General features: G+C 45.2%; 1 protein-coding gene across 1 annotated transcript in view; it reads right to left on the bottom strand.

The window, feature by feature from the left end:
* The window catches only part of KIF26B (kinesin family member 26B), a 302,521-nt gene that overhangs the window by 15,084 nt on the left and 272,638 nt on the right, over positions 1–14,799 (bottom strand). Inside the window, exons 11-12 of the mRNA XM_075748827.1 lie at positions 12,684–12,846; positions 8,104–11,536 (exon numbers count right to left, since the gene is read on the bottom strand). Of these exons, the coding sequence (XP_075604942.1) occupies positions 8,104–11,536; positions 12,684–12,846 (3,596 nt within the window). The remainder of the gene's footprint in view (positions 1–8,103; positions 11,537–12,683; positions 12,847–14,799) is intronic.

Below are 14,799 nucleotides of genomic sequence, written 5' to 3'. Positions count from 1 at the left end.
GACCAGGGCAGAAACCCCAAGAGGTCTGGTTTTGCTTAAGTACTGTATATTTTGGAGTGTTCCCCTTAGATTGCTTTCCAAGCACACATTCCAGACTGAGCATCTTTTCTGTGAAAAAAGTCAAGTCAAAAAATATAAATGCAAAATCTTCATGAAAGGAAGTGTGACGCATATCTCTTCAAAGCAGGATACATCTGAATGGGGCGTCCCAGAAATTTCAAGGTGTTTCAAACAGAAAATTAAACTGTAACTTGATATATCATAATTTTGGAAGTTTATAGTGTGTGCTCAAAGGTAGGATGTGGAGCCAAAGCTATTCCCCACTGCATTTAATTTTATGGGAGGTAAAATTGTCCTTCTGTACAGAATCTGTTGTTCAGCATTTTGGTTTTTCTCAGTAGACAGTCCATCCAAATTCAAGACGATTACAAAAAGCAATTCCAGCTAAGTAGAGCAGTACCCCTAAGCTCCCACCATTCCTTCTGTGGCTTCATTTCCAAGAAATACTGTGTTTCCAGTAGCAATAGCATCAACCTCAAATGTAGCATCAAACTGCTTGCAGGTAAAGATATCTGTTCTGTTTCCCTGCTGCTCCTCACTATCTAACAACGGGGCTCCTGCTTTGCTTGAGTTGAAAAGGCCATGCCTACTTCTCCTCTCATTCCCACTTACTAATGGGATCTGCCCTCATGGGCAATTGTCCATGACTGAACCAACTCCTCCCCATTCCTTTGACTTTTCTCCTAGTTTCATAGTGCACTTTCCCCAGTGCAGAGCACATAGTTATTCACTCTTTGGATTTTCATACAGTTTGCACAGTTCCCCTCCTGATTACTGAAGGCATTGCCAATGCTTTCAAGTGGAAAGCCCCTCTGATGGTGTGGAGACTTCACCAGAAGTATTTAGAGTTCCCATCTTGAGGTCAGTACTCCAAACACCAAAGAATCCAGGCATTTATTGCCAGAAAATGTAAACAGCATTTGCTCATCCTGGCAACTCAGATTACATAGGAAAGACCATGTTGCACCTGAACACCTGGAATACAAAACACTGACAGGATCCATCATTCAGAAGAAAATCTTCTAAGTCCACCTCACTGTAAAATAATTCAGGCCGTATTCTGTGTTGACTTCTATGCAATCCTGCTGTTGTGAATCAATAAGAAGTACAAGGACACTTGAGGCTAGAAATCACTGCTTGCTGTAGATAGGAATAAAGCAACCCTTGTTTATAATCTTCCATCTATACCTATACTAGATACGTTTCCTCTGTACTGGTACAAGGAACATGCTGAGGTATAGCCTACTCCACCCAGTTCATTTCTTAACCGTGCTTCCTGAATTACCGTCTCACTTTAAAAGGAGCTTTTCAGGCCAGTATAGAGCTGGTGAATGAGCACTCCTGAAACCAGATCAGGAAGCAGCCCTCCTGCAGTGTGCCAGGTTGACAAGTAATCTGGGAGGTGGGAAGATGCACATCACAGGGCGGGGGAGAGTTTTCAGCATCCACGATCCCTAGCAAAAACCGACCAGAGTCTCTTCCAAATATTTATCTCACTTTGGGCTGGATTTTGGTCTAACAGGTATTTGTCAGCATTGTGGCATTATGTAAGGAGTTGGTTATTGTTACTACAGTACTGCACTAAATAGCTGCGCCAGTCACTTGGGCAGCAATGGCAGAGAGCAGAGGGGGAAGGGGCTCTGCAGCCAGAGCATTAGCTCCCAACAGGACAGTGGCGGAGGCATTCCAGTGAGCTAATTCTGTGGCAGTGTCAGGAGCAGGCTTTATTTACACCCAGCCTAATGGTGTGCGACTCAGTCATGCATGTTACATGGAGCCTTCACCGTGCACAATAGCCTGCTGCCATTTCCTCTATTAAATCATTCCTACGTTCATGTGGCTGAAAGCTCAGTCCTGGCATGCAGTAGTCAAGCGTGTAAAAAATGATTACTCTGATCCCTTTCAACATAGATTTGCTGCATGAAATGGCCTGGCTTTGACCTGGGAAAATCAATGCTGTTGTTTTAATGAACAAAAAAAAATTGGAGCTGAAGCCCATACTTCCCCTCCCTCTGCTCCCCCCAGGGCTGTCCAGCCAGCAGTCACATGCATACAGTGGTCACCTGCACGCAAACAGCTTTTTGCTGTATAATTCTAACCATCCTTTGTCATGGTAAAGGTATAATGCAGGATATCAATTAGCTACCATCACTTGTAAGCAAGTTAAAGTAGAAACGCTGGAGATGCCCTAAGGCTTTGTGATACAAAGAGCAATTTTCAGCTCCCCACACTGTGCCTTAGGTAGTCTAAACATGAACCAAATTCCTTTTCACTTGGATTCAACAAGAAAAGCTCAGACTCTTTTGGTTGGTCTTTTGTTTCATCATTATCATTTTGGCCACGTTTCAAAATGTGATGCTTTGCAATATTGGTTGGAGATGGACTTTCATAATTTACAGCCCGCAGGTTCAACCTCTGGCTTTTTCTGCTGCTTTCGTAGGCAGGGCTAAGTGCTTCCAGAGAGTGAATATATTCAAATATGGAGTTTTCAAGGCTTTCCAGGAACCTCTAAATCTCTACCACCATCCCACCAGTGAAACCCAGAGCACACAAGTAAGAGAGAAAAAAGGGACTCTAATTGTAGATAATTATCGTCGTGTCTTAACAGCCTGTCTTTTTATTAAAGTGTTTAAAATCATGTAGCAATTTGCTCTGTGTTGGTGGTGAAACTCAGTACTGAGAAAGAGCCGCAAGGAGTCATGAAACTTTACTGCAAAAGCCATAAAATGCTGCAGCAGGAATCTTTAATTATCTATAGTCAGATAGGTTCCTCATGCAAAGAAGATTAAAGCATGTGCACAAACACACACACACATACACGCACGCCAGACCTGTCCTGGACCAACAAGAGCAGGGTATATACACAACTGCAATTCAGGCCACAGGTCTCAACTTCAGGTAGTCAGCATTTGGAAACCTTGATTTTCCCCCAGTCTTGCCCAGACTTGGCCTTACTATCAATAGCATCCCTTAGATTTCTGTTTTCTGATGCTCACTGACACTCAACATTCAGGAGGGCTGAACTGGCCCAGACTGACACAACTTGAAAGCACTTTACACGTAAGGACTTTCCCCCCTAAGCCTCAACTCTTCAGCAGTCATCTTCCTTGCCACGGGGGTCACATCTTCTTCCCCTGCCCGAGTCCTGGGTCTTTGCCCCTGTGAGTGGGTCCGTGCACACTAGCCGGCAGGCAGCTGTCCCCACCAGTGCATTACGGTGGCTGCTGCACACCTGCTGCTCCACCAGGCCTGCTTGGGCCACGGAGCACTGCCCTGAGTGTTTCACCCTGCTGGCACCAGCACCAGCAAAGCCCCAGACTCAGACTCATCTCCAAAAAACGTCAACTAGAGAAATCAAAGGAGACATATTCCTTGGCAGAGGTCCATCCCATCTCAGCAGAGTACCGCAAGCAGTGATAGACTGTAGCCCTTAGGTCTAACTGGATGTCATATCGGATGGGGACTCTCTTAGGCACTCAATCCTACACCCACAGGGAACAGGAAAGAAAACAGCCTTAGGAAGGTCTCAGTGGTCTCCATGGAAAGCCTCTTCTCAGAGAACCTCCCGTTGTGCTGTCCCTAGGGAAGGTCTCCTTACAGGTCTGGCAGCTCTGAAACATTGTAAGGGGCAGGAACCGTAAATAACATCTGTAGGAGAAGGTGGTAAAAGGCAGAAACAAGGTATTCATGCACCTTACATGAGAACGCAAACAGGGCCTGGCTGTACCGGGTAAACCTCAGTAGAGCCCGGGGCTCTTGCCTTGCTGTCAGCTCACAGTGGGCAGGACCTGCAGCTAGCACCAAAGCTGCAGCTCTGAAACCATCCAGTCATGCTTTGCACTGAGAATTGTTTTAGAGTAATTCCCACATACAACCAAACCAAACTAGGGAAAAGATGCTAACAAACAAAAGCAGAAAAGCAGAAGGCAGGTAGGTAACACTTCTGATCTAAGGATCCTGCTGTTACTTTTGTCGCAACACCATTATCTAGTTTTATGAGCTGGTAACCAAGGAACACAGAAATTACACGAGTTGCCCAAGGTGATACAGCGAACCAGCAGCACACCAGAGAATACAACATAGATCTTGCAAGTCCTAATCTGCCACCCTGCCTGCCTCCCTCTCATACCTGTTGTGTTCCCAGAATACACATATGGCTTTGGTAAAATGGAGTTCAGCCACAATGGATTTCATAATCACACAGAGGAGTAAATATTATAAAAGCACCCTTATCATTGCCTTTCCATGGAGCAGCACTGGGCCATTGCACTTGAAATTCCTGAGGAATTAAAAAATAATATATAAATGGTGCTAGTGACGCCTGTATAAACTATGCCCTCACACTTCAGTGCCCTGCTCAGGGCATACTGTCTACCCAAGAGAGATGAGAGCCAGAGCCAGCAATATTGCTGAGATGCCAATTGTTTCTTACAGGGGAAAGGCTAATGGAGTGATCAAAGAATCAGTAAAAACATAGTTGCACAGATGCTTGTGGGCAGAGAGGGAGGAAGGGCCTGCCACAAAACGAAAATACCAAATGAAACCCTCCTTTCCACTGCTCAGCAAGGGCAAGGGAATGTGTGCGGCCAAGTCAGTTGAGGTTAGGAGTCAAGGGTGCCTGCAATTTAACCCTGGATCTGCCTCTCGGCTGTAGGTGTCGGTCAAGTCAGTATCTGCCTTCATTTCTCCATCGATAAATAGGGTCTGGAACAACACTTACACCACAGGGTGGGTTAAAGAGCAGCTGTACAAAGCTTTGAAATGTACAGCTGTAGATCAGGGCTAAATAGTTCTGTTTCTGCCACAAGCAGTCACTTTGGGGCAATATATGCTGACATGATGTTATAGGAGCAATGTTAAATGCTAGAAAGATGGGAATGTTTATTAAATGGATAGGTCAGCTTCGGGGGAAAGGCTTATGTGTTTCATGATGTAAACATGTGATTTTTCAATAGGTACCAGAATGCAAGAGGCAAATATTTTTTTCTTTTAATTTGGTACACACAGGACTGGGCTGTCCATGAAATGCACAGGTACCCAGGCAGAGCCCAAAATTTAACCTAAGGCTAACGTTGAAGGATATGAACTAGCTTTAGCTTTCAAAAGCTGTCAGTGTAGGTCTGATACTTCATGTATGACATCCAGGGCAGAAGCACCTACACATACAAATAATGCACTTAAGAGCACTGAAAGACAAGAGCTTAATCTCAAGAAAAAAATGATGTCTCTTCAATGTGTCAGAACTTCAAAAGTAATTGTGAGATCTGACAGGGTTGCTGGTGATTCTCTTAAAGACTCTTTATAGCTCCTCTTACAGGGGCCTTGGGCTGATTCATGTTGATCGTGTCTGACAGCTAGCATTTCTGTTAATAATAATCGTAAATAAAGTGGACAAGGTTGCCTGACCTGAAATGAGCATATCTATAGTGCCATATCCATTACAGCACAGTGGATCTGTGACCGCAAATCAGGAAAAGTCCAATGCTCTTGACACTATGTATTAAAATAATATCTGTCTTTTAAGAGCTCAGAACCTTTGTCTGCTATCTTCTTCATTAAAAAGTGTTCCTTAAGAGAGAACATCCACACTAGAACAGACCTATAGAAAGGAGGTATTACACAAGATGAAAGATTGCAAATCTTTGCTTTTTTTTTTTTGTTGTTTATTATGCAATAAAAATGTATTTGTGAACAGCTCTGTTCTCCCTTATATCTCAGTTCCTCCTTCATGTTCTCCTGCATTGAAGTCATAATCCTGGTTTTATGCCATCATAAATCTGCTGACAAGTGAAAAATTATACTATTATCAAACACATCAAACCAGAATTATGATTTCACTGCTGCAGGACCAAATGCAAACAGGAGCTGGGTTATAAGAAAGTGAAGCTTTATTAATTTCTGGGCAGTGGTTTGCTGCTAAAGATAGGGAAGGCAGTAAAGATATTTATTTATATTTTATTTTGCATAAAATCCCTGGTTGTGCTTATACACAGATAAAACTCATTCAAAACAATACAAGAATTACTTGCAGATATAGGGAAGCACTCGCAAAAGTATCAGAAATAACACACTTAGAATCCTTCCACGTCAGGTGACAGGCTGAATTAAGAGAGAAGCTTTGCAAAGTACTTTGAGGGAGGTCAACGTGCCAGGCTAGAGCTGAGCCTACCCGGCAGGCATCTTTCAGGGACACAGGCCCTCCACTGAAAACCCACCACCCCAGAGATTCAGGTCCAGCAACAGCTAGATATCTGCAATGTTCCTGACCAGGGAGAGAAGAACTAAACCACACAAAAAATTAGAATAAAGAGATTAATCTGTCAGTGAGCAAAAAAGCTGTATTTGGTGAAGAACACAGGTCAGATGTTATCCAGCTGTAAAAAAGCAGTGAAGTTTAGATTCTCCATGTTTCCCGCTAAGGAAAGGTTCCTGCTTGCCCCCTCACTCACTGCCTTTGCAGATCTGTGCAGCACAACAAACCAGCACCACTGCTCTGCCAGGTAGGCCAAAGCTGGCTAGACCATGGAAAAACCTTTTCTCTCCAGGTGTGTCTTCCAGACAAGAGGAAAATCAATTTATTGCCACATAAACTGAAGGGATAGGAAAGAGGTTTTCTCATAGGAGGCAAAGTTAACTTCAGAAAGATTATTTCATCACTTGGTCTGTGCTTGCACTGTGTAGAGCCATCACTTTCAGATGCATCCTCTGAATAGGTACAATAAACCATGCCCTTATGGATATGGTTTTAATAGTGGTATCTATTGTATTCACATCTCTTCTGCACATGTTCTTCCTGTTGCCACAGTCAAAAGCATAAAGAAAAGGAGAGTTATGCATTACTCAGTTCACTGCAAATGAATCCCAGAGGTGAGTATCCCAGCAATGGGAATGGCTGGTGAATTAGGAACTCTATGAGAATAACACATTTTGGACAGCCAGTGCTACTGTAGGATAAGTAGCCACTGATACTTCACATACCTGTGCACACCAGTTCCAATGCCAATGTGTGTGTTTTTTTCAAAAGTAGGTTAGGCAGGACTCACAATTCAGGTTGGAAAAACAGCACCCAGGAAAAAAGATGAGCTGACCAGCTGATGGATGTTCCCCACCCCTGTCCTGCAATTTTTTGAAGCTTGTTCTGGTGGGAAGATGTATCAGTTGCAACTGCACAGAGTCTTGGTATGACCCAGGAGACTCTTGCCATCTAATTAAGAAGTCCTAATGTAGTGTGAAAGCTACTGGGGATTATATCTGAACAAAGATTAAGTCTCTCTGATCCTTTCTATGATCACTGAAAAGGGTTCAGATTTGCAAGTGCTTCAGAGCTGTAGTTCCCATATATTATTATTAATATAATTTTTTGTTTCAATAAATTACTGGGAAATGAAGGACTCATAATTCAAAAGTTAAAAACCCAGAGTCTCAGAGGCAGGATAACATATTTCAAGGGGCATGGGCACAACTTTGTTCCATCTTCTAGGGGGAAAGAAGGAATTCAATGGTGGTTTCAGCTGCAGGGCATCTTGCACCTTTGGACATCCAGAGCACACAAGGAGGAAAAGTGGGCTCAGATATCAACAGATATCACTATTCAGCAAGACTCCGGTCTTGTGCTGGTGAAATATGCATACCAAGAGGGGAGTCTGTGCACAAAGTGCTTAAGAATAACAGTTACATTTCACTGCTTCACAAAGGCATCTTTCTGGAATGAAATCAGACTAATATTTGTATAAATAAATACTTGAATGTGGCTGCAGTTGGCAATACTAACCAGTTTTAGGGATAAACGTTCTTCTGTTCATGTGAAGTAAAGCTAAGTGAAGTGGGTGACAGGGAGACTCCACTGCAAAGGCAATGCAACCACACAGGATTTGTGCATGTTGCAAAATGAAGAACCTCGGAGCCTAGGACACTTATCCTGGCCTCGCTTCTCTGCTAAGAGATAGAGTTGGTACTGAATTAGCTCACCGTTAGGGCTAGTCTCGCTACCATGTAGTTAGCTGCTTTGGTCTGTGTCCCTCTCTCACACCACCGCAAGCTTACCTGCATTTGATCGTTTCTTTGGATTTTTGAGACTTCGGCACCTGCCGCTCGCAGAGCTGCTGTTCTCACTCATGGAGTCTTGTGCTGAAGAGGCACTCCCCGTCGCCTCGCTGTCCCTCATCATGCTCTCATAGCCGCTGCTCCCCCCACTGTGGTAGAAGAGGGCTGTTTTCCCCATGGCAGGGGGCAGCTCCCCACTCAGGACACTGCTGTTGTCGCTTCCGTGACCACTGCTGCAGCGGTGAGGTTTCCGAGGAGGGGTGATCTTGCTGTAAGGTGAAGGCAGCATGTGAACAGCTGGCTTCTCATCTCCCGGAAGGCCCCCGCGCTCATCTGCCTCTGAGCTTCCCCGCGGCTGTAAGCCTCTGGCACTGGCGCTCCCTTGGAGCAGCTCTGAAATCCGCCCGTTGACAGCCCGAAGGGGCAATTTGGAAGCAAGGCTGGAGCCCCGGGTTCTGCTGAGGGACTGGGTTGACCAGGACATGTTCTTCCCACTCGGAGGCAAACTGGAGCTCTGCCCAATGGACTGGGGCAGAGACTTGGTGGAGAAGCTGAGCGTTTTGGTGGCAGAGGCAGACAGGCTGCGGGCCTTGGGACTCGCCAGCAGGAGCTTGCTGACCGCAGAGATCTTCGACTGGCTGGCTTTCGGGGAGGCACCTGCTGACTGGGAGAGGCCTGAGTTGGTAGGTGAGGACATGACGCTGCGGCTGAGGCTCCTTCCGGCCCTAGGCATGGTGGTGTCTTTGCCAGGGCTCATTTTGGAACTCACAGAGGACAAGCTTTCCGCTCTTTCCAGCGACAAACACTCATAGTGGCTTCCTGTGGACCTCCCGAGGGAGTTGGTCCTGCTGGCGAGCTGCTCCAGTTTGGCACTGAAGAGCTTGCTGCTGCTGTTGTTGCCACTGCTGTCGATGCCAGGGCCCTTCTGTTTGGCATTCAGCTCCTCGGGGAAGCTGGCCAGGAAGGACCCGGGCTGGCTGGAGGGACTGCTCGTGGTGCTGCTGGCTGCACTGTGCTGGGGGCTGGCTCTGTTCTTCTGATCCAAGCTTGACTTTCTCACCGGTGGCAGAGGAGGGGTCCCTTTGGGACGAGTGAGGACACAGTGTTTGGGAGAAGCCATTTTCTTGTCAAGGCTAGTCTTAGAAAACTGTGGGAGGGCAGGAGAGCTGACTCCGCTGGTGTCAGTGGCAGTAGGATGGAGGTGACTGTCAGGCTCCTCCAGCTTGCTTGCCTTCGGGAGCCCGCGAGGGAGGCTGCCGTTCTTCAAGCCATCACTGGAATGAACAGGGCTTTGGGTTGCAGAGCCAGACACTGCCACCTCACACCCATCCACAATCCTCTTTAGACTGTCAGATCCTGGGGAGATAGAGGCATCCCCGCTGCTGCTGCTAAACCTGTCTGCTGAAGCCTGCTTTGTGCTGTGCTCAGGCTTGGCTGAAACTGTGGCCGTGTCAGGCCTTGGCCCATCACTGCTCCCAGAGCTGTCCTTTTTTACATCTTCTTCTCTCTTCAGCCAAGGGTCTTCAAATTTGATATCCTTCTTAGCACTGGATTCTTTCCCATCATGGGGATGGGCAACCTTCGGGTCTGCAGTTACTGCCGGTACAGCATCATCAGTGTCTTGTGCTTTGAAGGGATTAACAGCAATGCATGGATATACAGTAATGTTTGTCTTCATTGGGATGTAGCCTTCACAGCTGCTGAGGCTTGCAGTGTTTTTGATTGTGACAGTAGTTTTCCCTAGAGCTGCTATTTTACAGCCTTTGATGGGTGGCGCTTTGCCGAAAGCTTCCTCCCCCATTTCTGACAGTATAAGCATGTTGTCAGTCCCTGGTTTCTGTTTGTCACTTACACAAATCATGCTGGCACTTTGTATGGTGCTTGCAAACTCAGAGACAGGGGGTTCTGCCATTGCTTCCCCATGCCCATAGCATGCCTGGGCTATGAAGCTGTGGCACGATTGTTCACCATCACTCCCTGTGCTCATTTCACTCAACCATGAGCTGATAGATGAGCGCCTGCTGCCATCATCCTGGGATTTGTCATCCAGGCCTAGCTTTGGAAGTGGAAGGAACTGTGTGATGCTGACTTCAGACACAGGAGCTGCACTGGAATAACATTCAAGGTCTTCAGATATGCTGCTGATAATACTGACTGGCCTAGACCCAGAAGCCAAAGCCTGCACAGAGCAGTCACTGTTAAAACTGATGATACTGGTTGGACGTCCGTTGTCAAGGACACCACTAATGGTTAGCTCTTCTACAAGGGTGAACACCAGCTCATCTTCTCCATTCAGCTCTAATGGCTGCTGCACAGTCACCATGGTGGTGCTCAGAATCTCCTTCTTGGGTTCTGGAGAAATGCTTTGTTGCCGATCTTCATGGAGAATGGTCTCTTCCAAATCCTCATTGCTGGAGGACACAGTCTTCTTCATGATCTGAGGACTCATGCCTACAGGTGGGGTCCGGATTTCTGGCTGCAATAAAGATTCACTAGACATCATCCCAGTATCCTTACTCAGGGGAGCTGGTGGGGGAGCGGAGCCGGGCAGGACTCCTTTCTGTGTATAGACCTTGCACCTCTGGGAAGGAGAAGTTGGTGGCTTGTACTCAGATGTCTTCGAGAGGCTTGCAATGCCAAGCCGGGGCGAACCCATTGGCCGAGGTTTGCCTTCCACAAATCCACAGCTGTTGAGACTTTCTCTGCTGCTCTGCAAGCTGGTGCTGTGTGCTAACTGACAAGAGCTAAGCTCTTTACTAGAGCTGCCTGTTACACTCCTGGGAGAAGAAGGAGTTGAAACATTAGTAAGAGCTCCAGAAGGAACAGGGGAGTGATTTCTCTTAGTTTTGCTGGGTGTTGCATTTATATTTTCCTTGGCTTCTCTATCAGGATGCTGACATTCTGGCACTGTGTCTTCCTTATCTGACTCTGGTAAGTGGCTAAGCTCTGCCAGCTGGCTTGAGACAGAGCACTTAGACATCTGGTCTGAGCTAAATTGAGCAGGCATCTCTTCAAAGGGAAATTTGTCGGTCTCTTCACTGCCATCTATGCAATCCAGCCTCTCCTGGAGCTCTGCAAAGGTGTTGCACTTCAGGCAGTCTCTTTCAGATGTGCTCGGCCCTGATTCACTAACTTCCTCCAACCTGCCCTCGTTTTTGGTCTTTTGCAGAGCAGGAACTATGGGAACAAAGTCAGGGGGACCCTCATTATCTGTCAGTTCCTTATCAGAAAGGGCAGTGCCATTGGGGCCAACGTAAATCACCGTGTCACACGACTGCTCACTGCTGGATGAATAATCAGGATCACTTGACAAATGCAAAATAGGGAAGTCTGGGTCAACAGTATTTCTAGAATGGAAAGGCCTCAGCTGAGTTGGCCTCCGCATCCTGCCCTCCTCACAAGAGCTCTCTCCTCCAGAAGAACTTGATGTGTACTGCAATATGAGAGAGAGAGAGAGCACGACATTTCAGCATTGTAAACAGCTCCTTGAACAAAGCGCATACACAAAAAGGTCGCAGTCACATCTAAACTGGAAAATTGCTAAACTAAGGCACAGAGTTCTGAAGCTTCTTATCCACAGTCCTATGGCAAACACACAACAGTGTTCAATGGAGAACCCAATGTCCCAACTCTGTGTCCCACTCAAAATCATGAGACTTCCAAAAAAAAGTACTGAACAAACGGATCAGGATCCCTCCCTTAATTGAGTCTGGCCAATTAAATCAGATTTGGCAAAGGCTTTGCTGATTTTGTGTGTGTGTGAGTGTGAAGAGGAATGAGAAAACTCATTACACAAATAAGGCACAGAAAATAGAAGACAATCCCCATTTGATCATACTACCAGTGTGTGGAATTGTATAACATGCACTCAGAGGTCTCTGGAGACACACTGCCGTGATGGTGAGTGGACTGAATCCCTTCACTTTCCTCTCTCCAATCCATTGACAAAAAAGGTTTTGTCAATCCATAGGCTGTCAATTTAAATGAAACACATAAAATTCACTCGTTGTGCCCAACTCACACTGTAAACTGTACAGAAGGAACCAGGACTCTAAAACATGACAGTGGATACAGCCCATCCTCTCTCTACTTCTTGGAAAATCTATCACCCGTATTTAGAAGCAGTGGGAATAAAAGGGGCATCAATGCTGGCAATGGACACACTGCTTTGCATTTATTTTGCTCCTGCTCTCTCTGAGAAGCATAGAGAATCTAATTCTTCATTAATCCCAATTTACTTTAACTCTACAGCAGTTTCATTCCCTATTATCTCATTAGCTCTAAGAGCATAACTAAAAAAAAATGCTGACAGCTATATCATTAAATGAGGCCAGATTACAAACCTGCTATAGCAGATATGTCTGAACTCATTCCTCTGTATCTGAAGCTGAAGTGTTTATCCCCTCTACTCTCTGCTATGTGCTCTAAGCCACTTGCCTAGGATAGGGTACATACAACCCATGCACTTTGGAACTGATTACTGATTTTGTTACATGCTGCTCTACCCCATCAAGGATCCTATAGGGACCTTCTTCCTCCCTCCTCCACCATTACAAGAAAGGAGTTATACATGGTCTTACCTTAGTTTTCTTTTTCTTCATCCTGAGAACCCGTGATGCAATCTGGATGGTGGACAGCGTCTCAGCGTAGTTCCCCGCAGCGGCTGAAATGTGAGCTATCATTGTGGTGCGGCAGTTCATATTCCCCAAGGACTCTCGAAGCAACATGGTGAGCTTGCTGTCTCTGCAAAATAAAATGAATTAAGGCTACATTAGCGAGCAAGGTTTCACTTTGACCATTGTGATGTGACTTGGGTCTCAGCAAGATTTTTTTCTCCTCTTTTTAATGGAATCCTAATTAGTTTCCTTCCTCAGGTTTGTGCTATGTTATGTCTGCAGCTGAGCATGCTGAAAGACTCTGGACTACAATTTAAACTTCTTTTCTCTTCCCAGTTCCTCCTTTCTGTCTTCTTCTGGCCTCAGTCCTTCTGCACTGTTTCCACTGCCAATACAGAGATGCAGACCAGCGTTGGAGAGTAACTGTTAAGAAGCCGCTAGAGCAAACATCAAACTGCTGTCCTTTTCCAGTGCACAGTGTGCAAGCAAACTCTGGCCCAACTCTGGAGGACAAGAGGGTAGTGGATTAGATTAGAGGATCCAAATTTTTTCTTGCCTTCTAGGGCACTGGCTAACTTAATAATAATAATAGTTAAATCACTGAAATTAATTTTGGATGATGCTGGTGAAATACAAAACAATCAAGCCTTAAGACTTCATACAATTGTTCTTTCATATTAGAACTCTTCTTCCACAGAGCAGAAATCAAATTTTCTGTTCTTGTGATTTACTCTATTGTTCAGCATAGGATAGCTTTTGAAATGCTGATGCTTTATTGTGGGTCTGTCTGTGACTGGACTAAGAATAGGAATTTTAACAGGATACGATGCATATATAACGCTTCTGTGGTGGTCATCTAATCCTGCAGTCAGAAATGCATGATATAATTTTTAGAGAGAGCTTCAGCTACAAGGTGTACAGGTCAACTGGGTGGTTAGTTGGGAAATGGCATCCTCTTGAAGAGAGCCTCTCCTACACTAAAGGTAGTGGATGATAGTTACGTATGGCTGAAAGCAAACACAGCCACAGCCTGATACTTAGCTATTGCTAAAGAAAATACTTTCACTGTTGTAATGATAGCAATACCTTCAGTGGCTGGGGACCAGATTTTTGGGGTTCACTGTTCAATATCTGCTAATAACCTACAGTGCATATGTGCCCTTGGTCATCCCCTTAACATTTCCAGCTCATGGGAGTTCTGCATAAAGCTGCAACTGCTGGGAACTGAAGCTATGCCTACTGGATGGGACTGACAGACAAACACCAAAATCCCTGAACCTCTTTTCTTGATTGAATAAACAACACTGTTTGGGACGTATATTTTGATGCATCTAGCAATAAATCTGAGAAGCTCATACATTGTGCTTCTCCTGAGATTTCCAGTACTTACAATTTCATCTAGGCTAGCAATACTGGAAGAAAAACATTTTTTGTTTCAGGGTTTCTGCTTCCACCTGCTCCAGACACATTGAAGACAGGCTGGTGTCTTTGAGAAGCAAACAAACATCCATAAAGACTATACTGAGGCAGCCTCACTCATTTCACTTTTGACCTAAGGCTGCTTTGAATCCACAGATCCAGAGTTAATAGGCTGCTGTATCTCAGGTTAGTGGCCCTCCTTTCCATCAAGGAATAATTAAGATGTCAAATTTTGTACATCAGTTACTGCCACTCCAATGCAGAGTTACACGGAAATTATTAACATCTGCACAGAAATCAATAACAAGCCTTTCATTTGCTAGAGCTTCTATCATAGCAAAACATGAGACGACAGGGGAGAGGGCAAAAGAATACATTCTGAACATGTCGGTCTCCTGAGAATACATAACCCATGCAGTCAGCATCAGCACACTGCGGTGTGGCTCTCCTAGAGGTATATGCATTATGAATATAAAATAATCTGCGCCATCTGCCTTGTACTGAAATACACACTTGCAAGAAGAATGACGATACAGAGGAAATACCTACTCTATAATTCAAATGATCCTCTGACATATGTCAGATAGGAACTAAAGGGCCGATTTGTTTAGGATTAAAGATTGAAACCTAGCAGCAAAAAAGCCCAGCCAATACTGATTTC

Source organism: Balearica regulorum, chromosome 3, assembly GCF_011004875.1.
Source record: "Balearica regulorum gibbericeps isolate bBalReg1 chromosome 3, bBalReg1.pri, whole genome shotgun sequence".
NCBI classification, from domain to species: Eukaryota; Metazoa; Chordata; class Aves; order Gruiformes; family Gruidae; genus Balearica; species Balearica regulorum.
The sequence above is the reverse complement of the archived record's forward strand: the minus strand, read 5'-3'. Positions and strand labels throughout refer to the sequence as shown.